Source organism: Puma concolor, chromosome B3, assembly GCF_028749965.1.
Source record: "Puma concolor isolate L17-30 chromosome B3, mPumCon1.1.hap2, whole genome shotgun sequence".
NCBI lineage: Eukaryota > Metazoa > Chordata > Mammalia > Carnivora > Felidae > Puma > Puma concolor.
In genome coordinates, this window is record NC_141672.1 from 81,128,453 (window position 1) to 81,155,471 (window position 27,019).

The 27,019-nt window shown below is 36.7% G+C and overlaps 1 protein-coding gene across 1 annotated transcript in view; it reads right to left on the bottom strand.

Annotated features, from left to right (window-relative positions):
- Nucleotides 1-620: 620 nt before the first annotated feature.
- The window catches only part of AQR (aquarius intron-binding spliceosomal factor), a 98,892-nt gene continuing 72,493 nt past the window's right edge, over nucleotides 621-27,019 (bottom strand). Inside the window, exons 26-36 of the mRNA XM_025918898.2 lie at nucleotides 25,243-25,378; nucleotides 23,063-23,272; nucleotides 20,960-21,097; nucleotides 17,345-17,416; nucleotides 16,068-16,255; nucleotides 15,190-15,361; nucleotides 12,848-13,018; nucleotides 9,053-9,138; nucleotides 7,595-7,769; nucleotides 4,367-4,480; nucleotides 621-2,916 (exon numbers count right to left, since the gene is read on the bottom strand). Of these exons, the coding sequence (XP_025774683.1) occupies nucleotides 2,605-2,916; nucleotides 4,367-4,480; nucleotides 7,595-7,769; nucleotides 9,053-9,138; nucleotides 12,848-13,018; nucleotides 15,190-15,361; nucleotides 16,068-16,255; nucleotides 17,345-17,416; nucleotides 20,960-21,097; nucleotides 23,063-23,272; nucleotides 25,243-25,378 (1,774 nt within the window). The 3' untranslated portion in view covers nucleotides 621-2,604. The remainder of the gene's footprint in view (nucleotides 2,917-4,366; nucleotides 4,481-7,594; nucleotides 7,770-9,052; nucleotides 9,139-12,847; nucleotides 13,019-15,189; nucleotides 15,362-16,067; nucleotides 16,256-17,344; nucleotides 17,417-20,959; nucleotides 21,098-23,062; nucleotides 23,273-25,242; nucleotides 25,379-27,019) is intronic.

Genomic DNA, 27,019 nt, shown 5'->3' on the forward strand with positions numbered 1-27,019 from the left:
AAGCAATCATGCTTGTGTTTTTGACTGAAAAAAAAAAAAAAACAAAACAAAAAACAATGAACAAAACACTGCCCTAAGACTATAGACTTGGATTCTAACCTGTTCTTCCATAGTTGCCACCTTAGTTAAGACTATGTGACTCAGTTTCCTCATTAATTAAAATAAAAATAGATCTCTTAAGTTCGTTTAAAAATTCCAAAATTCTATAGTCAACTGCAACTCACTGATCGTTCCTGTGAATAAACAATTTAAAATAATTCAAATCCTGGGGCACCTGGGTGGCTCAGTTGGTTAAGCATCTGACTTCAGCTCAGGTCACGATCTCGTAGTCTGTGGGTTCGAGCCCTGTATTGGGCTCTGTGCTGACAGCCTGCAGCCTCGAGCCTGCTTCAGATTCTGTGTCTCCCTCTCTCTCTTCCCCTCCCCCGCTCATGCTCTATCTCTCTCAAAAATGAATGTTAAAAAATTTTAAGTAATTCAAATCCCAACACTATCATCCCTTCTAAAATTCCTTTGACAAAGGCAAAGGATTCACCCATCTTCCAGTTAAATTTTCTTTTTAGCGTGACTGAAAATCAGGCAGCAGAGAAAAAGTAAGTCACTAGCTAGACAGAGTGATATATAGTGTTTGCAAAATGGTTTACTTTATGAGAAAGCAGCCCAACAGTTTGCTTATTCTGGTTGCAGGTATCATGATTCATATCCTCTAACAGGTAGAGAGAAACATCAATCTTTCCCATGAAACACAGTAATACAGTAAAGCTTCTTTCTCTCTTGCTTAGCCTGATACTAGATATTCACAGATTTAAGTAATTCTGTGAGTCCTATTCCTCATACAGATGACCACAACACCTGGTTCCAAATTCCTATAATCAGAGAAATTATGTAACAGACTATCTGGCTCATTCCTTACTCTGATAACAAATAGACAAAGATTTTCCAGTATAGTTTCCTTGGTGTTTCCTTCCCCTCATCATCCCTTCCCTTTTCTTTTCTTGTGTTCTGATGAAGGAAGACACCGTGTAGTAGGAGAGTCTGACTCATCTCCACCACAGCCTGGGAGAGTTGAGCAAATACTAGTCAGTCAAAAAATCATTAACTTGACTTTCTTGGTTTAATTTCTTTGTAAGAGTTCATTCCTTCAATATGTCAGGATTAGAAGCATTTCAGTGGCAGTGTGCGGTTCTTGCCTATTTCCTCAAAGGTTCTTTGTACATGGTCAAACTTTTAGGTAGATGCACCAGAGGGGATACTTTGGGGGAAATGCTCCCCATTAGCCACTCTAGCAGACATCTAAATGGGGAAGAGAAGTAGTGGGCAAGTTCTCCCTACCTTATTCATCTCTCTTCTGGCCACCACGCCCAGGAAACTTCATAAGCAGAGGTCCCATGTCAGAAAACATCAGTCACACTATTAATTTTACCATCACAGAATCTACTCTACCTTTCATTCACATTGAGGACAGTATAGTAACCTCAGAACAATGCTTCTCAAACTACAAAGTGCATATAAATCCCCTGGACACTTTGCTGAAATGCTGATTCACATTTAATAGATCTGGGGTAGAGTCCACACTGCTGCAATTTTAACAAGGTTCAGTGGATGCTGATACTTCTAGTTTGCAAATCACACTTGAGTAGCAAGGTCCTACTCTGCCCTCCCAAATCTAGAGCACATTTTACCTTAAGGTCTCCTTGTGGCTGGTTATCTACCAAGAAAACTAAACAGGGCAGAAGATTCAGAACCTCTGCATTGTGAGAATTCTATCCTATATAGGGGAATTGGGTTCAGTGACTTTCACTGCCCAGACTCTGGATCTTTCTTCCTGCCCAGATGGATTTGCCAGATCTTCTTGCTCAGCTGAATGACATACCCTGGCTCAGCCTTACCAGCTTGATTTGATGCCACTCTGCCAGCCACTCAAACATTAGGAACACTTGCTAAAATACAAATACCCAGTCCTAACCCTGAGATACAGATTTATCAGGTCAAGAGTGGCCCCAAGAATGAACAGACACTCTAGGTGGTTCCAATACATTATGAGACTTTGGGGCAGGAAATACATGTAGCCTCTTTGATCAGAGAAATCTAGACCTAACTATGGCTGTTAATGCCTTTACATCAAGGAAGACAGCCAAGAAAGGTAAGAAAAAAGGAATCACAATTTGAGTATCTGATACTATAACAGAAGAAACAACTTCGTCCCCAATTTGAACACTTTCTTAAGGGTGCTTATGGTTGATTTCAGTGTATTTGATCCCCTTCCTTAGAGAAGTTCACTGAAAATGTAAAGTATGTCTTATATATTCTATAGCAAAGTCTTTTAATATAGGTATGAATAAGATATATTTGGTTAATTATAAAAATATCAAAGGAATGGCTATTTGCCCTTCTGACTGAAGAAATGAAACTGAAGTTGCTCATACACATACAATTTTCTTTTAAACATATCCAAGAAGACAAGCACGGAGATCAATTAACAAAAATAATGACTTAACATTAATTAGTACCCTTAAAATAGCAGAAGCAAATATAAAATACAAAAAGCAGCTTTACTTAGACTTTATGAATGAAATGTCCTCCCTAAGAAAGGCTACAGTTGGGCTACTTGGTCTCTTCTGAGGCAGGTGTGACATGCTGGGGGGCGTTAGCCTCTGCTGGTACAGCTGCAGGTCCTGCCATAGAAACAGTGGTATCAGACACAGGAGGGACAGCTTCTGGGTTGGAACTAGCTCCTGTGTGATCGGGGGTGGTCTCAGTCTGAGAGGCTGAGGATTCTTGACTGGAGCTGGCATCTGTGAGACTGGACAGATCAGCCTGGGGAGGATTGGCCTCTTCTTCTATTTCTACTTCTGTTTCCTGACTTTGAACTTCCTCAGCTTCTTCAACCATAGCAGGTGGTAGCTGTAATAAAGTCTAATGAAAAAAAAGAAAACATCAATATGAACTCAAATGAAAGAAAAACACTGGCTTACAAAGCTAAACTCTCACATTAATGTTATTTTCTTAATAGATATCGTTCAATCTACAGTTTTCCAAAACACTCCTGGCCATATTATAATACAAACCTAACAACTCTGATGACAATGGCCTAGGTCTTCCTGACTCCAAAGATCAAAGTACATATTAAATCTTCAGAGAAGAAAATAATATAAAAATTGATAAGCTTAAAAAAGCTAAAAAGCAAAAATATCTGCTATAACACTTCTGCAAAAACACTGGCTCGTTAGGACTGACCGACAACAGCTCAAGAAAGGGCCAACTTTAATCAAGGAGCCATGTGAGGGGAGGAACCAAGCCTTCAGACAAAACCATGGCCAAGAGGGAACAGCATGGTACAAAGCTTCTGTCTCACTCTACCAGAACACTGGAGCAGCTCCACATGCTTAGCCTTCCCTTTAGAACAGTTACAATAAAAAAGGCCAACCATGACAAGTGTGGGTGAGGCTATGCAGCTACAGCTCTCACACGCTGCTGCTGGCAATATGGTACAACTACTTTGTAAAAACAGATTGGCAGTTTCTTAAAGAGTTGGACACATAGGGGCACCTGGGTGGCTTAGCTGATTAAGCACTGGACTCTTGATTTCAGCTCAGGTCATGATCTCACAGTTGGTGAGTTCAAGCCTCGCGTCAAGCTCTGTGCATGGAGCCTGCTTGGGATCCTCTCCCTCTCTCTCTGCCCCTCCCCTACTCATGCTCTCTGTCTCAAAATAAACAAATAAACTTAAAAAATTTTTTTTAAAGTTGAACACATATTCACTCCATTATTCAGCCATTCTACTAAGGAATTTACCCAAAAGAAAATACAAAGATTGGTATAAGAATGCTCACAGTAGCTTTATTTGTAATAGCCAGACTTGGAAAGAACCCAACTGTCCAGCAACAGGTCAACGGGTACACTTGGTACATCCATACAATGGAACATTATTTGTCAATAAAAAGGAAATGACAGTATACCGATTGACAGGAAGATCCCTGGGGGCCTGGAGAAGGTGGGAAAGGGACCGATGAAAGATGAGAGGGGTTACCAAGGGGCACTAGGAACCTTCTGGAAATAATTAGTATGTTCATTATCTTGATTGCAGTGATGGCTTCACAGGTATTTACATATGTCAGAACATACTGAATTATATACTTAAATATGTAGAACTCATTGTTTGCCAAATTCTATCCACATAAAGGTGTTTTTAAATCTCTCAAAATAAATAAACTTTAAATAAATGGATGTTACATGAATAACAACAACCCTGTTTGGTTTAGCTGTTTTCCCACAGCAATCAAGTACTTTAAAGGCATAATCTACAAAGGCAAAGATTCTTTCTACAACAACAAAAAAAATAAGACTGAATTTTGAGAAAACTCACCTGATGATAATGATGTGTGGTCTGTATCAAATGCATGTACATGTTATATACAAAGTTTGCCATCTGGGGCATATTCTTTATTATCTGTACTTCATGAGATGGCCTCTCTCCATTCTAGAAGGCGGAAAAAAGAAAGTTAAGTACAGTAAGAAAGTTAATATGCTAAAAGCGAACATTCTAGAAGCCCATGTCTTATCTATAAGCACTAGGGTTTGGAGGACACAAGAACAGTAACAGGACAGGGTGCCTGGGTGGCTCAATGGGTTAAGTGTCCAACTCTTTGTCTTTTCTTTCTTTCTTTTTTTTTTTTTAATGTTTACTTTTGAGAGAGACAGACCATGAAGGGGGAGGGACAGAGAGAGAGGGACAGACAGAACCTGAAGCAGGCTTGAGGCTCTGAGCTGTCAGCACAGAGCCCAATGCGGGGCTCAAACTCACAAATCGTGAGATCATAACCTGAGCTGAAGTCAGATGCTTAACCAACTGAGCCACCCAGGTGCCCCAAATGTCTGACTCTTGATTTCCATTCAGGTCATAATCTTGTGGTCATGGGATCAAGCCCCAGGTTGGGCTCCTCCCTGGTTATGGAGCCTGCTTAGGATTCTCTCTCTCCCTTTGCCTCTCGCTCATGTTTTCTCTATCTTAAAAAAAAAAAAAAAAAAAAAAAGGACAAGAAGGACAAGAATAGTCACAGGACATTAAGAAACAAGTGTGAGTGACTGGGGCGCCTGGATGGCTCAGTCGATCGAGCATCCAACTTTGGCTCAGGTCATGATTTTGCAGTTTGTGAGTTCAAGCCCCACATCGGGCTTGCTGCTCTCAGCAAATAGCCTGCTTCAGATCTTCTGTCCTCCCTTCTCTCTCAAAAATAAATAAAAGATTAAAAAAAAAAAAAAAAAGATGTTAAGTGTGAGAGTCCAATAAGGACTTCAGAAAGAGAAAGTGATTCAATTTAAATTTAGTAAAAGAGACTAGAAGAAAGCTAAGAGTTACTACCTTATAATACAATTTCAGTTGGTAAGTAAAATTTATGAGTTTTGGTCTAATTCATGCAGAAGAGTAAGAGATAAATGATCAGTTGAATAGAAAGAAAAATCAACATTGTCTAAAGTATTGTCTCTAATACTTTGTATGCAACAAAGGCAATTTTCAATTTTATTCAGAAATAAAATATTAAACCTATTTTTCCTATTTTTGTTTTTCTAAAAATAAGCTAATATTACTGGTATTTAATATATAGACTTGTTAGTCATAAGGGTGAATATTCAAGAAATTTTTCCCTAATAAAGCATATGGTCAAATGCTAGTCTAAAGTGCAAATTTTGTGGTATCTAAGAACTCTATGGGGGAGACTTAAATTGTGGGAATCCCAGATTCAGTAGGTCTGACACAGAATGAGGTGATTCTGATGCAGTCGTTTCCCACAAAAATCTGAGAAATACTGCTCTAAAGTGGTAAAGCATGAATGAAGACAATAAAAAATGTGCATTTCTTCCTAAACCATCCTAGAATAAAGATGAACAACTTTCCTATTTATAGTCAACTCTAAAGTATTTTATAAAGTCTCACCCTTTCTCACTGTAGAAGCAATTCAGAAGACTATAAAGGTAAAAAATTTTATCATCAAGTAACAAATTAAGGCATGTAACGTCAGAAATACGAAGTGTATTAAATGGTATTTCTCAGAATTAAGCAGGACGGTAGTATTACATGTAAGTAGGTGTTCTTTTGATAATGGTCACTTTCTGCAATGGTCACCACTTCTGTGTGCCAAGACCGCCATGCTGTTACAACTATGAAATACTACCTTTACAACATGGAAGGCTTTTTGTTTGTTTTGTTTTTGTTTGTTTGCTTATTTTCTGGTGGCTCTGCTGGGAGCTGCCTCTTCTGAGACGCAGCACTAGTGGCACAGCCCCGCCCGCCTCCAACACTGATCTCTTGAGCAGAAGGTGGGGAGATGCTCTCAGGTAGTCCCCCAAGGGCTTGACTCCATGGTGTTGGGTGAGGCACTAGTCTTTAAGCCTTCTGTTCATTGGTACTGCCTGATCTCCTCCACATGTCTCCAGGTGTGTCCCTGCAGCCTTTGGATAAAAAGACTGCCTCAGACCTTGTGTTAGGAATCTGCCTGTTTAGTAATCAGCCCACAAAAGAATGAGAAGTTCAGAGCCATAGGATTGTGTCCAGACTTCAGAAGCTGACATTCAAAGCTTTACATGACTCCACCCCCTCATATCATTCCACCCTCATCCTTCTATTCCTCTACAGAAACACTGCTTTAAAAAAAAAAAAAATGCAGTTAAAAAAAAAAGTACTCAGCCTTATTATAAAACAAACACACAGCATTTAATCTTTTCGCAAAAGGGGGAGTAGGGGGGGCAAATAAGTGTACTGTGAACATTGAAAACAGCTTTATTTAAAACCCAAATGGATCTCTAAGACATTGCATTAAATGAAAAATGCAAAGCTCAAAAGTCACAACCTAAAGATTAATGAGTATGCTAACCTTTGTGTAAGAAAGAAAACAATATAAAAAAATAATCAGGTTATTTGCTCCTTTATGCAAAAGGAATGTAGGAAGCATAAACCAGAAATTAAAGGGACTGGTCACCTTTTGGGGTGGGGGTGGAAAAGGGGAGCAAAGATGAGGGGTTTAACAACAGTAGCAGCGATGAGGAGGCAATGACATTTCTGAGCATGTCCTTTGTTAAGTGTATGTGCTATTCCCTCCGACATTCTCCAAAAATGTAGGTAAGAAAGCGTTCTCCAAGAGCTAAACCATTTATTACTCTGTTATCAAGTAATTAGTTAAGTTCTCCTTAAAAAGCTGAAGAGAGGCAGTACAGTACAGTGATTAACAAGGAGGATTCTGGAGTTACACTGCCTGGGTTTTCAAATCTTGGATTCTCCATCTATGAGATGCATGACAAAACTACTTAACTTTGCTAACCCTTAGTTTCCTCATATGTAAAATGGAGTTAATAAGAAACCTTACTGAAAAGGACTATTAGATGAAGTGAGATCATGCATGTAAAGAACTCACTGCCTGATACCTAGTGAGTACTCAATGTTAGCATGTATTGTTATTTTGTGCAGAAAATCTAATTCAGTTCCACAGTGTAAGGAGCGCTCTAAACCAGGGATCGGATGATCTATGTGATGATGTTCCTAGCTACTGTGATCATCTGTAAAAGAGCACTGCTCTATACAATGAAGAAAGAGTCCTACCTTTCTACTGGTTGGGAAAGGTTCTGTTGGAATTATATGCAAATGAAGTGGACGGGCAGTGAGCTGGCTGAAAGCTGGCGTTAGCTCAAAACAGTTTTGGAAGAGGGATACTCTTGCGAAGATATACAGTCCAAGTCTGGCTCTAGACATGGCCACCACCAAGCGACGGACATCCCTTTGGAAAACAAACAAAATTAATTAACATAGTTCAAGATTAATAACATAAGTATGCAGCTTGTTTTCTTGTTTTGTTTTTTTTTAACATATTCCACTCATTATTTCTGTTCACCTATAGCAATAAAAAGTTAAGCTTCTTAAAAACTTAATAGAATAAACATTAAGTTAATCAGTGTCATGTGACTAGTTAAACCAAGTAAAGTTAATGCTTTATCACTGACCTCCATGTTTTTGTTTTTGTGAGGGGGGAATCATGACCAATGCACTGATTAAAAGATCTAAGTAGCTATAGTAGTATTATGGTACAAGAAGTCACGTCTTAAGAATGTGAAAAAGACAAAAGCACTAGACAGTAATAAAAAAAAGGTGGAGACTGAACGAGGCAGTATTCATGTATTCCTACTGTGAGTTTTGGAGACATTTTAATTACGTAAATCATGATGATGCCGTATTTAGACAGTAGCTATAAATAAGCAAAAACAAACTATTTTAGAATGCAATAATTCTGAAACAATTTCTTGAAAATTACATCTTTGTTTACTCTTACATAAAAGTTATCAGTCTAATGGAACCTGATGAGCGGGGCTAAGCTCCAAGCAGATTTTGACTTAAATGACAACATTATGAGAGCTTGGAGAATTTTTTCTTTATATCCACCAAATAAAATAATAAAATGAACTCTCATTATAGTTTTTGCCACTAAGTCATATGAGATAAAAGTTTACACAAAACTAAATGGCTGCTTTGTAACAAGAAAGTATTATTCCCATAATTCTGTAGCACATAAATACATCACAATAAATGATAAAAATAGATTATTGTTTGTTTTGACAATTCTTAATCCTGGGAGAACAAATGGTTCCTTTATCCTCTAACAGTGAGGCTGAAAGACTGTGTGAGGAAAAAGTCAGAAATCCTATGCAATGAGAAATGTACTCTGAAGACTATTTTTACCACCTTCTTAACTCTTTTAATTTCTGACACTGTTTCCAAAAAACATCATATATTAAGATTTTATAATAAAATTCTGTCTCTGCTACTGAAGATTAAAAAGTAAATGTACTAAATATATTAAAGATTCAAAAAATTCAGATGCAATGACAATAGTTAACTATATAAAGAATCTGATATTGTTACACTCCAAAAAGCTGCCAAATCAAAAGCTGCCATACCAATTAATTATACTTTAAACTTAAAAAAATTTAAAGCCACTTAGCTACAGAAGTTCAAAATTGAAGCAGACAGTAAAGTTTAATAATATAAACATTTTTCCTTATGTACCTCAGATGGCCCACTGCCCTGGTTCGTACTAGAGAAAGAAGAATATAATCATTTTGTTGACCTTGAAATCTGTCAACAGTTGTCACCTAGGGAGAAAAAAAATGGAAAATATGGTATCTTTTCAAACGCACCACAAGACTTTAGAGAGATCATTTAAATCATATGCCAGCACAAAAATCTTATCATTAGAATAATCCCAAGAGAAACATGATCATATACTTGGAATTGAGAAAAACAGTTGATGAACACTATGAAATAAATCTCAGGAACCAGATTAGACTATGTCCCCATGTTATTTACACTCACAGCATTCATCTTTACCTCTGCTGACAACGAAGTAACTATCTGTAGAATTAACAGTCTTCCCCCACTAGACGACCCAAGTCCATGGACACAGGTCCTGTTTATCTTATTACCTGGTATACCAGTTTGATGCCCAGCAACATAACCTAGCATGTTCACTTAGGATTTAATGGTGTACAGCACAGTGATTTCAGAATTCTACACATCACGCAGTGCTCACCACTGCAAGAGTACTCCTTAATCCCTATCACCTATTTAACCCATTCCCTCACCCTCCTCCCCTCCGGTAACCATTAGTTTGTTCTCTATAATTAGAAGTGTTTCTTAATTTGTCACTCTTTTTTTCCCCCTCCTTTGCTCATTTGTTTTGTTTTTTAAACTCCACATGAATGAAATCATATGGTGTCTGTCTTTCTCTGACTTATTTCCCTTAGCATGGTACTCTCCAGTTCCAACCATGTTGCTACAAATGGCAGGATTTCATTATTTCTTTAATGGGTAATATTCCACTGTGTGTGTGTGTGTGTGTGTGTGTGTGTGTACACATCTTCTTTATCATCAATCCACGGACACTTTGGCTGCTTCCGTATCTTGGCTATTGTACCTAAGTGCGTATATCCCTTTGAAATAGTATTTTTATATTCTTTGGGTAAATACCCAGTAGTGCGATTGCTGGATCATAGGGTAGATCTATTTTTAATTTTATGAAGAACCTCCTTACTGTTTGCCACAGGGGCTGCAGCAGTTTGCATTTGGTTTGGGGCTACCTTGAATAAAGCTGCAGTTCATGTATAAGTATATTTGTGAACATGTTTTCATTGCTCTTGAATGACTATCTAGGAGTGAAATTGCTGAGTTGTATGGTAAGTGTATGTTTAACTTCACGAGAAACTGTCAAAATGTTTTCCAAAGGTGCTGTGCCACTTTACACATCCACCAGCACTGTTCCACATTCAGAGTTCCAGTTTCTCCATATCCTTGCCGACACTTGGTATACTGTAGACCTCGTCAATTTTAGCCAATCTACTTGGTGTGTCATTGTAGTTTTAATCTGTATTTCCCTGACAATGAATGATGGTAAGCATTTTTCATGTGCTTATGGGCCATTCCTATGTCTTCCTGCATGAAGTACCTATTCGTTTGCCAATTTTGTATTGGGTTGTCTTTATTTAACAATGACTGTCACAGGAGTTCTTATATTTTGGATTTAAGTCCTTTGCTCTTACACGTGGATATAATCCCTGGAAATGTGTTCCCAACCTGACCATGTGGAGACCTTGTCTGAGAAATGGGTTCACACACTGAGAATGGCAGAGCAGAAGGATGGAATGAATCTTGGTCTTTGATGACATGATGGAGTCATTTCTGTAACCCAACCCTGGAGCCATTCCATTTTTGTCTTCTTGTGTGAGAGAGAGTAACTTTCTTCTATTATTTCAGTTAAGTTTTTGTGTTATAAATAATAAAAGGACTCGGATACCGATGTTCTACTTCTCAACTCTCTGTATTTCAAAGCTATTAGTTTCTCACTTCCACGTTCCACATTCCTTATGGAGTGGCCGGTGTGTCCTTGTACTCTTTTCAACTGTCTCCATTTCTGGGTTTTTGTTTTATTTTCTTCCAGCTCACATTTCATCTCTTCCCGAGTTCTTCCATTTCTGTGCTTTGTAGCCTTCCCTCACAGAAATGATTACTTCATTAAGCACTTTAAAATCCACTGCCGGGGCCCCTGGGTGGCACAGTCGGTTAAGCGTCCGACTTCAGCCAGGTCACGATCTCGCGGTCCGTGAGTTCGAGCCCCGTGTCAGGCTCTGGGCTGATGTCTCAGAGCCTGGAGCCTGTTTCCGATTCTGTGTCTCCCTCTCTCTCTGCCCCTCCCCCGTTCATGCTCTGTCTCTCTCTGTCCCAAAAATAAAAACGTTGAAAAAAAAAAATTAAAAAAAAAAAAATAAAATAAAATCCACTGCCAAATATGTATTTGATGTTTTCATCTGTTCCAGGACAACGCGTTATCTGAAGCAAACGTCTTGTCAGTATGCTTTGTGCTAGGTTCCTTTGTCTGACTCTTTCATCACTGAATAAGTGGGTTTCTTGGATTAGCTATGTGCAAGAGGTTAAACTGGGGTGAGCTGGACAGTTTCCTAAAGGCTGCATTTTCACAACAGAAGGTTCTCATTTCCTCTGCTGCTGTAGAGACAAGTCTACTTTTTGGCGAACATTGAAGGCTTCTTTGAACCAATCTGGGACCAGGAACACTTCTAATTTCCACATCTGTTGTTGAGTAATAAGGAGGTGGCTCTTACACTTCAGAGTGTGCCACTCACCTTCAGAAAGTGCTTTCAAGACTGGTCCCCTAAATTCTCTTCTTCCCACATTTTCTTTCTGTTCTTGGTCACCTGATCTATGTCATCTCCCTAACAATGGAGTTTGTCTTCTCCTTCCATTTTCCTGTTACTCTTGGATGATTTCCAAGAAAAAGTGAGAGCACTTTGATATAGCCATGTTTACAACCAAGCTCTTAGTTTCATCATTAGTAATATATTTGTTATCCTTAACTTTCAGCCCTTTATTGATATAATCAAGTGTCTTCATATTTATTTGATATTACTCCATGCCACATAAAAAACTTAAAAAGTATAAAAATAATCGTCAGGTCTGATGGTACTTTATAATCTTCTCTGATTCTCAAGAAAAAACACTCTCCCACACACATACAGTAAAAAGCAGTACAAATTATACCTTTGCAAAATAAAATAAAAAGTTCTATAATTTCTTTTTTCCTTTTTGAAGGTTTCAATTTTGATGAAATGCAATTTGTCAAAATGTTTTTTTTTATGAAATTTATTGTCAAATTGGTTTCCATACAACACCCAGTGCTCATCCCAAAAAATGCCCTCTTCAATACCCATCACCCACCCTCCTCTCCCTCCCACCCCCCATCAACCCTCAGTTTGTTCTGTTTTTAAGAGTCTCTTATGCTTTGGCTCTCTCCCACTCTAACCTCTTTTTTTTTTTTCCCCTTCCCCTCCCCCATGGGTTTCTGTTAAGTTTCTCACGATCCATATAAGAGTGAAAACATATGGTATCTGTCTTTCTCTGTATGGCTTATTTCACTTAGCATAACACTCTCCAGTTCCATCCACGTTGCTAAAAAGTTCTATAATTTCTATTTCTATTATAACGGTACATAAATAACGTCATTTCATTGTCCTTCATTTTACCAACAAAAAGTTTTAGGATCATTTACTTCTGATTATCACCAGCAAAAATCTTTAATGTGGTAGTTGAGACAGAAGTTCACAGTAAACCAACAACAATCTCAGCTAGGACTGCCAAAGAATTATTTATAGTTCCCATTATTTCATTTTCTCACATCATGAAAGGAGATAGCAAAAAGACAAAGTAGAACAATATAAATAACTCATAATAAATACAAATTTTTCCACTTGCCAACATGATGAATAAGAGAACATATAATATTCATAAAATTACCTTATTTGGTCTTCCAATCAATGGATTGCTTCCACATCGTCTATTGATGATGTCACGAATAAGATGCTTTTGCCCATTATATGTTGTTAGAATACTGATCTTGTCAGCAGGGTAACCAAGTAAACACATGTACATAAAAAGTGCCACTACATATTCTGCTTCTCCAAGATTCTGTAATGTAAACATAAACAGATTATGTCTTTATTTCCTTTCATTTCAGTTTTACAGAAAGAATGGAAAACTGGCACAACTGTTGATTTATTACAATTCAAGAAGTGACATTAACTTGGATAACTGAACACCTTCTGTAAAACTGAGGGATAACTCTATCCTAGATTAATAATGATAAATAAAGAGTATATGGTAATTATTTCTCTTTGATATTTGGAATATATCAGTGATATATGGAATAATCATAAAATAAGTTACCAACTTAATGGCTTAATATTTCTGGGACCACCACAATCATAATAAAGATCAATAATATTCTGCTACAATACACTGCAACTGTAGGTATGAATGAAATAGTAACACAAAGTAGCAAGGTAACCATCTAAGAAGCCAGCAGAAAAATCCAATCTAATAGCATATGCATCTAATAGTACTGAGGTGGACTCTCAATTGGGGTGCAATGTTTTCTCCTTTTTCCTTAGTATTTCCTTGTGTTTTTTATGTTTGGTCTCTTCTTATGGTTGCCACCTCTACCAGACCACTTTAAAGTGAGAAGAGAATGCGGCCTCAAATTGGTCAGTCTGGCTTACATTTATGCTAAGCTGAATCCGAAAGCGAGGAAGCAAACCCAAAGCTTTGTACAGTTCAGAAGCGACTAAATCAAAAGCATTAGAAGACAGAAAAAAGTAAAATGAGAACATAAAACACAACATGAAAATCAAAAGAGGAAGACAAGAAGCTGGATTTCATGTAAAGGCAAAAGGAAAATTCTGGAAGACCTTCAGAAAAATCATTTATATTCTGATTCTGGGTTACACTCACAGCTTGAGTTACCTCTTTCATTTAACTTTTCTAGTTCTTTGGAAGACAGGAAGGAAGAGAAGCTACATGACTGTAAATCTGTTGTCTGTACTGATAGTAACTACATTTATCTAATCAGCTCTAACATAGGTAAAATCTTTTGATGTATATGCTGCTGGATCTTTAATATAGATTATCTTTATACACTCCTATGTTTTGTTGATCCTCTTTAAAAATAAAATGGGGGGGGGGCGCCTGAGTGGCTCAGTGGGTTGAGCATCTGACTTCGGCTCAGGTCATGATCTATTGGTTCAAGGGTTGGAGCCCTGGGTCAAGCTCTGTGCTGGCAGCTCAGAGCCGGGAGCCTGCTTTGGTTTCTGTGTCTCCCTCTCTCTCTCTCTCTGCCCCTCCCCTGTTCATGCTCTGTCTCTCTCTCAAAAATAAATAAACATTAAAAAACAATTACTATCACTTAAAAAAATAAATAAATAAAAATAAAAATAAAATGGGATCCTATACAACGTATTTTGAAACCTGACTTTTTTTCATTTAATATAGCATAAACATTTTCCCTGTCAGTGAACAAAGTTATAATCTTACGATTCTTAATGCCTATTCATTATTTCATTATATGAAATAGGTAATAATGTAATTACTCCCCACTGATATTTAGGTTGTTTCTCTTTTCTAAAATACTATGCAGTAAAAGAAAAAAGATATGATAGACATTTTAGCATATAAGTCTTTGCAAACTTGTCCAATAATTTTTTAGGATAAATTCCTTAGAGTGAGAACACTGCTTTTAATACATACTGACAGTTCAAACTGTTTTCCTACTAGCATTGCATGAGTATAGAATTTCCGCAAACCAACTCCATGCTGAGTATTATTGGAGGTGAAAATATGGTCCGGTAACTTATAGCTGCTACGAATCTCTTTTTTTTGTGTGAAACACAATATTCTTGTCCTTACTGCCTTTGTCTGTTTGGGTGTTGATTATTTTAAAAGGTGACTTATAGGAGTTCTGTATGTATGTTCAGAATTCAAATCCACAATTTGTTAAATCTTAAAAATAAATTTTGTCTCCAATCAATATTTTTCTTTATGACGTCTACTTTTGGTAACGAGCTTAAGGCCTTTCTCATCCCAACATTACGTATTCATCAGTATTTTCTTCTTTCTAGTGTGTTTATACTTTCTTTTCTTTGATGTATCTTTATCTGAAATTGAAATTTTTGTTTTGTGTATGAGGTAGGGACCTAGTTTTCCTTTTTTCAATGGCTAGCCAAATGGTTCGGTATAACTGATTTAGGTAGTAATTCAGCTAGGCAAATGCAAAATAAACCTAAAAATTTTATGTTTTTTCTTACCTGATAAAAATAAGGATTAGGTTCAGACTCTCCCACTCCTTGAAAATCTTCCACATTGATGAGCTGGAAGTCATAAAGCAAGCCGGCATTTGCTGTACTAAACTCCGGCAAGAGCTGTACGTGGGGTAAGTTTCCCAGATTCTTGTATCGCCAGTTGTAGAGGTTACACAAGCTTCCGAAAGACAAATCCCACCCCAGACAGGAAACGTTAATAATGTAAAATCTTCTTCTAATATACATAAGGGGGTTCCTAAGGAACTGTGCTCTTCCTTTTAATTCTCATGTTAACCATTTTGCTCTCATCGTTTTAGCGATAATGCTTTTTCAACTTTGCCTCCCTGCTTCAAGCAACCAAAGGTCAGAAGACTTGATGATACTATAGAGATGAAGCTCTATTGTGTACTCTGAGGTAAATGTTATCTTTAATCCTTAAATTAAAAAACCAGGAAAAAAAATCAGGGAAGAGCCTGTAACTTGAGGAGTATTTTGAGGTAATTATGAGATGGGGCCTATATACTCAATACAAATAAGAACTGGTGTGTTTTCCTTGTTTACCTTTGCTTTAGATTTCAAAATGATATTAACTGTATATCTTACACTTAATATGGGGCATACAGTTAATGGGGGCATAAAGACAGTGAAAGTGACAGAGAAAAGAAGCCCTCAGTTCACAAATCACATACATTAATCTTAGTGAACGAAGTGCAGGAAATAACTTAGTTCACATACCACGCAAAAGGCAATACAGGCACTTTCAGATTTGTAGATGCCAAGTTCCTAGACAGCTGGGAATACTAGAGTCTCTACAGAATATGCTATCAAATACTTGGATTATGGAACAGGGGTCCTTAAACAGGGAATACTTAAGGCTCCTTTACCTTGCTCTGGCTCGCCCTTGAGCATCAAGGTCCACAGTAGGAACTCCAACACGGACAAAGCGAGTGAACAGAGACTGCTCCATATTTGAATACTTCTGAAAGGCCATATTCTTAATGACTGGAGGTAACTGGTGATGATCACCAATCATAATCCAGCGTTTCAGTCGGCTAAAACCATCTTGAGGATTCTAGAAATGAAAAGTAAGGAGATGACAAAATACTCTGATTAATATATTATCCTATTAGTCTCCAATTTATCATACAAGAGTCCTATTTACAAAACAGCTTTATTAGCTTACTAATTCTCATTCACCAGCTCCACAGAGAGACATCTGGCAAATGTACAGAATGACTTGTGAGCCACAAACAGGTGCCATCACCCTCGTGGCTCACAGTGGGTGAGGGAGGGTGGAAGGATTGAGAGGGCAAGCATGAAATTAACTCTGCTTTACCAGGTAGGGCAATCCAAAGAGGTCTGGAAGACTCTGGTCAGAATTAAGCAAAGGGTACACAGAAAGAAACAGATGACCAAACAGGGAAATGGAAGGATGTCAGAGTAGACACCTCATATCACAATTACGCCAAGAACCAGTTCTGAAAACCTCCAAAGCAGTAAAAATTATGTCTTTAATATTTCCCACAGTATTACTTCCATTTCCTGCTTTATAGCTCTCCTTGTTCCTTGAAACATACCCTGATAAAATGCATTCCAAGTCCAAAATAATTTGGCTTATAAAACAACTTTTAGAACCCAATTTATCTATGAATTAAAGCAGTCTTTATTCTTAAATTGGGATTCCACATTTTGTTTTTAATTCTTCCATAGTAAAGACTATGGTACAGTAAGAAACATTCTTAAACATCATCAGTTGGCTAAAAAAATTTAGGCATAAAATAAAGAAAAGCAATGTACTCAGTGAACATCAAAAACAATTCCAGAAACAACTCTAACAAAAGAAATGAAAAAATAGCTCATCTACCCTCCAAACTGCATAACAATGTAATTTTCTTGATTAAAATTACTAAGCCTTTTCAAAACTTAAAGATAAACTATGAATTTTTAAATAGTACTCCCGGAAACAAAACAAACTACTAAATAACCACTGAACAGATTAAAGGAAGTTTATAGGCTTAAAATAGATTAGCAACCATAATGAAGTTAAAGAGAATATGTAATTATGGCAATTAGCACCCCAAAACTGTGTAGCTTTTTGACACTGCCCCCCGGAATTCTTCAAACTCTACTTTCTTTGTTTCAGACCTCAGTCTCCTCCTACCTGTAGAAGAAGAGGTATAAAAGTTTCTATCTCCAGAATCTGCGCAGCCTCTTCCATTAAAATGTTGTCATACTGAGAAAGGGAGAAAAAAGGAAATCTTGTCAAAAAGGCAGCTTGAAATCTAAACAACTACCACCATAACTGTAACAACTAGCCAAAAAAACCCAAATAATATTAGACAAAAATAACATCATACAAATTATTCAAACATGATGCCCCTGCTTTTCTAGTTCAAGTCTTAGACCTCAGGGAAGTCCTCTAAATAAACAACTACCTTGAGGAGATCTCACAGATCATTTCTTGCATTGCCCATCAACTTAAGTTATTTTCAATTCTGTTCTTGAAGTTCTACATAAGAATCAAATTATGATTATATATGAGGTCATTTCCATTGATACTCTTACCCTAGGTAGTATTTGGGAGCATTTATTTTTCCCTTATGAATTCTACCCAGCACATGATAATCCACCTCTGTTGTATCTCTGGCAATTTGTCACCAAAGCATGAAATTTTATCTTCAAAACTCCCTCTCCATTTCTACCACCATGACCACTGAAATCCAAGCCACTTCTCTATATTGCCAGAAATCTCTTTACTAGTCCTTCCCCTTCCTGGCTTGCCTCTCATAAACCACTGATACAACAGGCATCAGATCATGTCACCAACTGGTTCCAAATCCTTCAATGGCTTCTAATTGTCTTAGGAAAAAAATCCCTGAACATGGCCTGCACGAGATGTATTAATAAGGGCCTATATTCAATTTGGTCTCTGTCTTCCTCTCCTACCCTTCTCCTTACTAATTAAACTTTAACCATGTTGACCTATTTCATTTTCTTAGAAATGGCAAAATGTTCTGACTTCAGGCCCTCTGTAATACTATTCTCTCATTTTTTTGTTTGCTTGGCTTTTTCTTATTCTTAAAGTACCAGCTTAAAACCCACTTTATCCAGGTCTTCTCTCACCTCCAAATCTAAAACTGATTTCACAGAACTCTGTCCATTTGTCTCACAGCACATCACAATTTGTAATTCTATCTGTATATTTACTTGTTTGGTATCTGTATCCTTCCACTAGCCCAATTTCTGGTAACGCCAAGTACTGCACACTTATAAAATAATGAAAAATCAAGTCTTTCTCCAACATAAGGAATTTTCCTTCTTTCTTTCATGATTACTTCCATCTGCCCAATTATCTGCTAGATCTATTCTCGACATGCTTTCCTTCCCCTCCACTTCTAATTCTGATTGTTAGTGTGACATCCCCTTCCTTGTCTTATTGGTAAAATACCTTCTTTGAGAATCTCACTAAATACAAATTAGAGTTCCTTTTTTTGTGTGTTTTTAAAGCTTTCTCCTCTTAGTCTGTTTTCTAGAGAGGCAGAAGGTAGGAGCATATATTTACTCTTAATGATTAACTAACCCTCCGCTTTTAAATGGATTGTATTGTTTATATATACAGTACTATAATTTCTGTGCTATTAATTTTTACCAAACTCTGCTTGTACCTATTTGTTTGTCCAAGATAAGTAGCTAAGATGAATTTCCATTGGAAATCCAATGATGAAAGTTAGGGTTCAATTATATACTGTTTTCTACTGAAAATGACTAAAGGGTTAGGCATGTAGATAGGTGTCTTCTCTAGCTCTATCTGATGCTGAATTTCCCTATTACAAGGATTAATTAGGTCATCCCTGTAGGAGCTTAGGAGGAGTTCCAAGAGCCACATTTTCTCACAAGTCTCTGCATGGACTCTCAGGATAATAGACATGATATGAAAAAGAGTGGGAGCAGCTCAAAGATGTTTTAAAGAGCCTGCTTTCTGAAAAATAACTGAAAATCTAATGCAATTTAACTTACCAAAAACATATCTATAGATTCTACTTTGTAAAAGACGATTTTAATCACCAAGCAAGATTATGACATAACCATATTGGGCATATTAAGGCAGGAAGAGAGCATATGACTGTGCATGCATGTCCCCGTGGGGACAGCACAAGGTCAAATGACAAAGTCTAAAAGGGAAAGAACAAAGGAAATACTAAAAGAGTTGAAAGAATGGTTGATTATCAGGGGAGTAAGGGACTGACCTTTCTTAATGTTAAGTAGCTCTATAAGGTTTTTAAATGTTTAAACCACATGCAGGTGTTTAAGTTTGATAAAAATAAAACTTCAAAATTGAAAATATAAAAAAATGTAAGGAATACTCTTAGCACTCATGCTAACTACATACGAATAGCACAATTAAACAAATGATTAATGAAAATTTGATAAGCTACAAGTAATGCTTTTTAGAACATGCATATGAAAAGCTGCAAGACACCATAAAATGTTATTTATGATTTTGCACCATTTCCCTTGTTATTAAACTGATAGTATTTAATATCAAATAAAGCATATTTTATTTATTTTAACAATTATTTATTTATTTTGAGAGAGAGAGGGAGCGTGCAGGAGGGGCAGAGACAGAGGGAGAGCGTTCTCAAGAAAGTTGGGCCCTGTCAGCGCACAGCCCATACCGGGCTTGAACCCACGGACCGTGAGATCATGCAAGAGTCGGACACTCAACAAACAGCCACCCAGGCGCCCCAGTATATAATGTCAGTCCCAGAAACAAAATATTTAGGTGAAAAATTCTCACTAATAATTTTGCAAAAGGGTAAATTCACACCACTCGTGTAAGTTCACAGTACCTTTTCATAATTTATCGTACTTGTGTTACCTTGCAGCTGAGGAACCTTTTCATCCAAGATAGCAACTCTTCTATCACCTTGAATTTTTTTAGCACTTACCTTCCAGTGAGCTCACAACATTTAAAATTTCTCAGTTACTTTCATTAACAACAAATGCCTTGCTAACTTTGAATTCAAACCAGTACACAAACCCTAATTTTAAACAACAGATAAACCAGTTTCAGAGAAGTGAAATGATTTGCATTAAAATCAGAGTTTAGGCCTGTATCACTAGCAAAGTCACAAAGAGCCTGCAGATTCAAATTTACTGCTCATTTATTACATTCTACTTTAAATGAGTCATAGGCTATCAGGCTATGGTGCCCATTAACTCTCCTGTCTTTTATCATATGATGAAATCATTTTAATAGCTCATCCTACAGTCTAAATGAGGATCCCATATCCTTATATGGAAAGCTTTTCGTCTACTGAATGAATAACTGGGAGTGAATGTGTACTCAAAACATGAATAATGCAAGCATATAAATGTCTAATAGGTGAAAAACATTGTCATATGTTATTTTTATAGGTTTTAGTTCTGTTTGGAGATTTTTTAACATAGTGAAAACAGATGAATTTACTTTAACAAACATTAGAATTTAGTTAGACGATTATGGTCATAATGTTATTTAGTGGCCATAGGTCCAATAAGTAGACTTAGAAAAATTAGATTTAGAGTACACTAATCATGTAAACATCCGAGGTTATCATCATTTTCAGAAGAGACATTTTTAAGTAATTTTGAGTGTGAACTTCAGTCAGAGGTAAGCAATCTCCAAGGAAAATGGCGTAGGTAAAAGAAAGGAAAGGGGAAAAAGGAAAAGAAAGGAGAGGAAAGAAAACACTAACAACTGAACAGATGATGAACTAAGGAACTAAGTCTCTACCTTGAAACCTAGCTTGACTAAATCATGTCGTTTTAAGGCAGCATGAGTACAGGTCATAGCAATGATTTTAGCTTCTTTCACCAAAAGGTATTTAGATCTGTCCAGTCCACTTCGAAGCAGTTCGGAAGCTCTGAATTCCTATGGGAGTGGGAGTCAGTGAGAGACTATGTTAGGAAGATAAACACATTTTATGCATACATTCCTACAATCCAATTTATCAGAATTAATTCTTGATGAGCTAATATAAATAAATCACAAACTAAGCCTAATGAATCATAATTTTATTCATTATTAATTAGATACTAATTGTGTTCAAATAATAACTGATATTCAAGCTATAATTTAGGCTGTTTTTGTATAATGTAAAATATTTACTGTATCAATAAGATTACTGAATAAAACATCTATCTCATTATTTATTTTACTCAAGGTCCCTCCATGAAAACTATTTCAAGTATTCATAACAAAGGGAATTGAACGCAGGGGTCTGGTTTCACAGGTGAGAGAAGCCAGTCAGGGAATGGTTGAAGTAACCCAGAGATTAGCAATAGTACGAACCATTGTAGAATCTGACCATTCCTAGGCTAGGATAGACAAGGGAAGGAGGCAGTGTTGTCAGAGCCCAGGGACTGGGGTACCAGAATAATTCAGAACAATCATAGTGAGCCAGGCCAACTGAAACTGGAGCCATGGAAGAGATGAAATCCAAGGCAGCTGGTGGAGAAATATCCTAGCTTCTCTTTTTCTGCCACATTTTTATTGGCTGAACCGAGCCAGAAGTCAGCTGATAAGGGAGGGCAGGATCAGCCCCACCTGTGACCATGGCAGAGGATCCCCCACAGAGCAGAATAGAGGATGGACAGCAGATGCTGAGTGAGGAGCAAACAAGCTCAAGCAGAGTACCTAATACAAAGTTTTTTAAATCTGAACATTATGTCATACTTACTTCCGACATTTTGAACGTGTTTGTTTTTTAAATAATTAAAACAATACAGGTACAGGAGAGGTATGCTATTTAAATCTCTCCCACCCTCTCCCAAGACACCTACTATTATGAATTAAGTATATTTTTTCCTTTTACTTTCTGTTTATGTAATCATAAGCATACGCTAATATTGTTTCATAGGTTCTTAAAATTTTATTTATTATTATACTGTATATTTATTATTTTGTACCTCCTGTCCATCCACCCATCCATCGACCTACTCATACATATTTACTAAACATATACTATGTGCCAAATACTCTTCTAGGAAGAAGAGTATTTGTATCTAAAAGGTACAAATAAAACAAAGCCACTGCTCCTTTACCTGGAATAATCCTGAATCATCCTACTGAGGAATGTGAGCTTGAATGTGATCCCTTTATGCTATAGTCTTCAAATGATGTTTTCCATAGGGAATGAGAAAAGTAGGAAGCACAAGGGGGCTGGTATAGGTGCCTGGATTCCAGACATATTTTTCTCTTATTTTACCTTAATACTCAACATAAATCAACCTGGCTAACAAAGCAACCTCACTTTTTGCCACTGATCAGAAGGCATAAAGAACATGCCTTCTGGCCATGTGGCAGTCTCAGATTCTAATTCAAAGAAACACTATTGAATCTCCTGAGGGAAGCATTCCTTTCTTAAATTCGAAGACTTTTACACCAGAAAAGTAAAAATAATGGGGATTCAATTCATATCTTAATTTTTACTCACTTCTTGAACTAAAACTATAAATGTTTTCTTTTTCTTTTTTTTTAAGGGATAATTTATTTTGAGAGAGAGAGAGAGAGAGAGCAAGCTCACGAGCAGGGGAGGGGCAGAGAGGGAGAAGGGAGAATCCCAAGCAGGCTCTGTGCTGTCAGCACAGAGCCTGATGCGGGGCTTCATCCCACAAACCATGAGATCATGAACTGAGCTGAAATCAAGAGTCAGAAACTTAACTGACTGAGCCACCCAGGCACCCCTATGAATGTTTTCAATAATCTCACTTAAAAGTAACAATCTGGTTTGTAACATGTGAATATTCCACATTTACTTCATTAAAAACAAAACCCGAAACCCAACTAAACTCAAAACCTTAAAAGGAAAGTTAAAAAAAACTTGAGAATCCTTACCTCAAGCTGAGTAAAGATTTTCTTAATGTGCCTGAAACATCCTTCAGCAATTTCCATGTCTTCTTCATAAGATCGGCCTTTAAAAATGGGTTGAGGGGCATTTGCAAAGTATTCATGAAAAGGGAAGAAAGTGGAGACTTCCGTGACATCTGGCAGTGTATTACCTTTATTTTTCACTTTGCTGATATATTCTTCCCAACGAGACATGACCTATAAAAAAAAGGGACTTGACTTCAAATTTCTCAGCTAGTTATTATACTTTAAATGATAAAATAAAAGAGATATCTAATAAAAATAAGACTTGCTAAGGGAAAGAAAAAAAAAAGCAGTCCTTGACCCAACAGGACTATTTCTTATCTGAATCACTGACAGACTGCCCTTCTTTTATAAAAGTGACCTTTAAGAAAAAGGTTCTTTAATAAAAATGTAAAAGCTAGAAAGAACCTCAGGGTCATCTCATGGGACTTTTTGATCTTAGACATTTCAGACTCCATGGATACTCAAAACAGTATTACTGATGCTTAAAAAACAAAACAAAACTAACAACTCCTAAACAAAGAAATTTTTTATTTTTGCATCTCAGTTTCTCTCCATATATGGGAAGTCCCACTTTAGCACCATTTAAGTAAATTTGGCATTTCCAACCCTTCTTCCAGACCCTAATAATTTTTCCAATCCTCTTTTGTACATTTACAATGAACTTCTGTTAAACTGAGTATGTATCTGAAAACTCATTTTATGACTTTATGATAGAGCTCGATTATATCCTGGTATGTTGTAGTATGCCGCTACCATGCAGTTCCCGCTCTATCTCAATTTTGGTAATTCTCCTAGCCTTTTACAGTTTACAACTTCAGGGTTTCTCCAAGTGTGGTTCTTAGGCAGAACATCTGAGAGGCAAAACAAAGATGTAGATTCCTGGATGCCCCCTCTTATTGAGAGAGAATCTCTGGAGACAAACTTCCCAATCCTCCCATCCACCTCCCCTCCTGCAATACACTTTGTTCTCTGTATTTAAGAGTCTCTTATGGTTTGCCCTCCCCTGTTTTTATCTTAAAATAACTTTCCCACTGTGATTCTTACGTGTTGAAACTTGTTAATCTATACTGTTAATTTTTTAAAAAATTTACAGTTGTTAATCTGTACTGTTAATTTTTCCCAAGTCGATTACTTAAGCCTCCACAAATGTATAGATTATTTCCCCTACTTTTAAAGGTAGTTTTCACTGAGAGCCCAATGATTTTTATTTTGTGCCAAATATACATTTAGACATGATCTTTATTCCACTATTCAAAGTTCTAAACTGCCTGAGTCTAATGCAGACAGACTACTTTGCAAGATGATGTGTATCTTCTCTGTGTCACAAGGAACCATGAAATCTGATCATTTTAAATGGATTGAACTGGTTAGGGTGTCTACTTATATCGAACATACACCCATTCTTTCAAATACATTTTAAAATTTCAATGTTACAGTTGAGACTTAAAATATATGAGTAACATGAATACAAAAAGAACAAATAATGTTATACAAAATTGTCCATTATATGATTATGCCTTACTCTGCTTAAAATTATTAGCAAACCAACTGATTATTAAGGTTTATTTCTGTTCATTTTTTATTTAGCTTTCTATTTCTCAATGGTTCTCACACCCCAAAAAATTAACCCTAAGAAAAGCAAAAAAAAAGCACACCTTTAAACTGAAGTCAAAAGAATTTTTAACTTAAACCCCTACTTTTGAAACTGGCTGTAAAATATATATTTCTGGAAATTTGAAAGGAGAATGTGTTTTTCTTTATTAGTTGATTAATGTGAAGAGTAAAAGTAGGTTACAGAACTGTACTTTGTTACCACTGGGTAGTTAGCATATTTAGTTGTCTTTCCACAGTAAAGAAAACAAGAGAGACTAGAAAATTTGTCAATAGCAAGAAAGAAAAAAGTAAAAAAATTAAAAAGTAGCAACACTGGCCTTTCAGTGACTGCGTCATCAAACAGTCATTTAGTGAAGAAAATCAAAGTTAATAGGAAATACAAACACTTAATATTCACAAATATAGCTTTGACAACAGCATAAATTTTAATCTACTCAACAAAAAAATAAGCTTTCAGGAAGGACCTCAAGAACCTATCCCAGTTTCCAAATGAAGACCATATGATTTAAAAACTCTTAATCCCCTACCTGATATAAGAAGAAATAGCCTGCAGTTTCACAAGTATATGAAGCATCTCCTGGAACCCCTAGACTCTTTTGCAAGCGTTTGACTTCTTCTAAAAGTTCTATTCTTCGAGCCAGGACATAATTAACTCTTCCATACCTAGAAATTTCAATTAAGTAAAAAGCAAAATTATATAAAGAAGAGACTTTCAAGGAGACTGTCAGAAAAATATTTAAGAAAATCATAGTAAAAACCATAAATGGCCAAATAGAAAAAAGAAACTGTAGAAAACATTGTTTTTATTTAATAAAAGTGGTAGTTCTTGGATCAGTGCTGATCTGCAAACATGTTAGCGGTCTGTGAGGAAGGAAAATCAACTACATCACTAAATGCACCATTTAATACACCATTCTTTTTTGCTCCCCTCACCTCCATAACAAGACCTTCACAAAGAAGTACAGTGTATTCTGGTGTTAGTTCATCTTATCACAGACCAAGAATCCATAGTTTATGGAATGGCTGCTTTGAAGAGCACTGTTTTACACTATCATAGAGATATATTAATTCTAAAAGCTTTGATAAATAATTTTAAAATGTATTTGAGGGCGCCTGGGTGGCTCGGTCAGTTAAGTGTCTGACTTCAGCTCAGGTCATGATCCCATGGTTCATGGATTCGAGCTCTGCATCGGGCTCTGTGCTGACAGCTCAGAGCCTGGAGCCTGCCTCAGATTCTGCGTCTCCCTCTCTCTCTGCTCCTCCTCCGTTAGCGTTCTGTCGCTCTCTCTCTCTCTCTCAAAAATAAAGAAACATTAAAAAAAAATTTTTTTTAAATAATAAAATAAAATGTATGTGAGTGGGGCGCCTTGGTGGCTCAGTCAGTTGTGTGTTTGACTCTTGATTTTGGCTCAGGTCATGACCTCATGGTTCGTGAGATGGAGCCCTGAGTTGAGCTCTGTGCTGACAGCTCAGAGTCTGCTTGGGATTCTCTCTCTGCCCCTCCTCAACTCATGCCCCTCTCTCAAAATAAATAAATAAAAACTTAAAAACAAAAAACAAACCCAAAACTATGTTTGATCATTCTTTGTTGTCCCAGCATGTACCATTGCACCTGAAGCTACTATGTTCATAAATATTTGCTAAATGAGTAAGAAAACTGAAATTTGAAAAGTACCTGGCCCAGAGGTATGTAGTTAAGAAAAAAAAGCAGTGTATCAGAACTGGATCCCAAAACCTGTACATACTCTTTCCACAATAACAAAGTGCCTTCTATAACCTTTTAACATTAAAAAAAAAAAAAAATTAACATAGTGTAAACACTGCTGTTCTCATTTTTAAAGACTGGTCAAAGGAAGAAGTCATGTTCCTGAATGCTCCACAGCTGAAATTCACCTGAGGAAGCAAGAATGATTGAGAATAAAAAGGCTATAAGACAAAGTCTATGTTTAAAGAATTTCCCAACTCAGAAGGATATAAACATCACAGCAGGTAACTTTTTTCAGAAAGTTTGCTTATCTAGACCTTAAAGCATTTTCTATAATAAACACTTTAGGAATGAGGAAAAAACTGAAGATGCTTATAAAGGAGTCTGTAGTAAAATGCCAAAATTCTTGTGATATAGGGTTAAATGTAAAATAGACAATGGAATTCTATGTACTACTACTTATTCTATTATTCCATAAATCTAAAACTATACTAAAAAAAAAAGTCTTAAAGAAACAATGTATACAATTGTCAATAATAGCATGATCACAGCTGATTATTAAAAGGGTGAATACCAGAAAGTTGTTTTGGAGTAGTGGA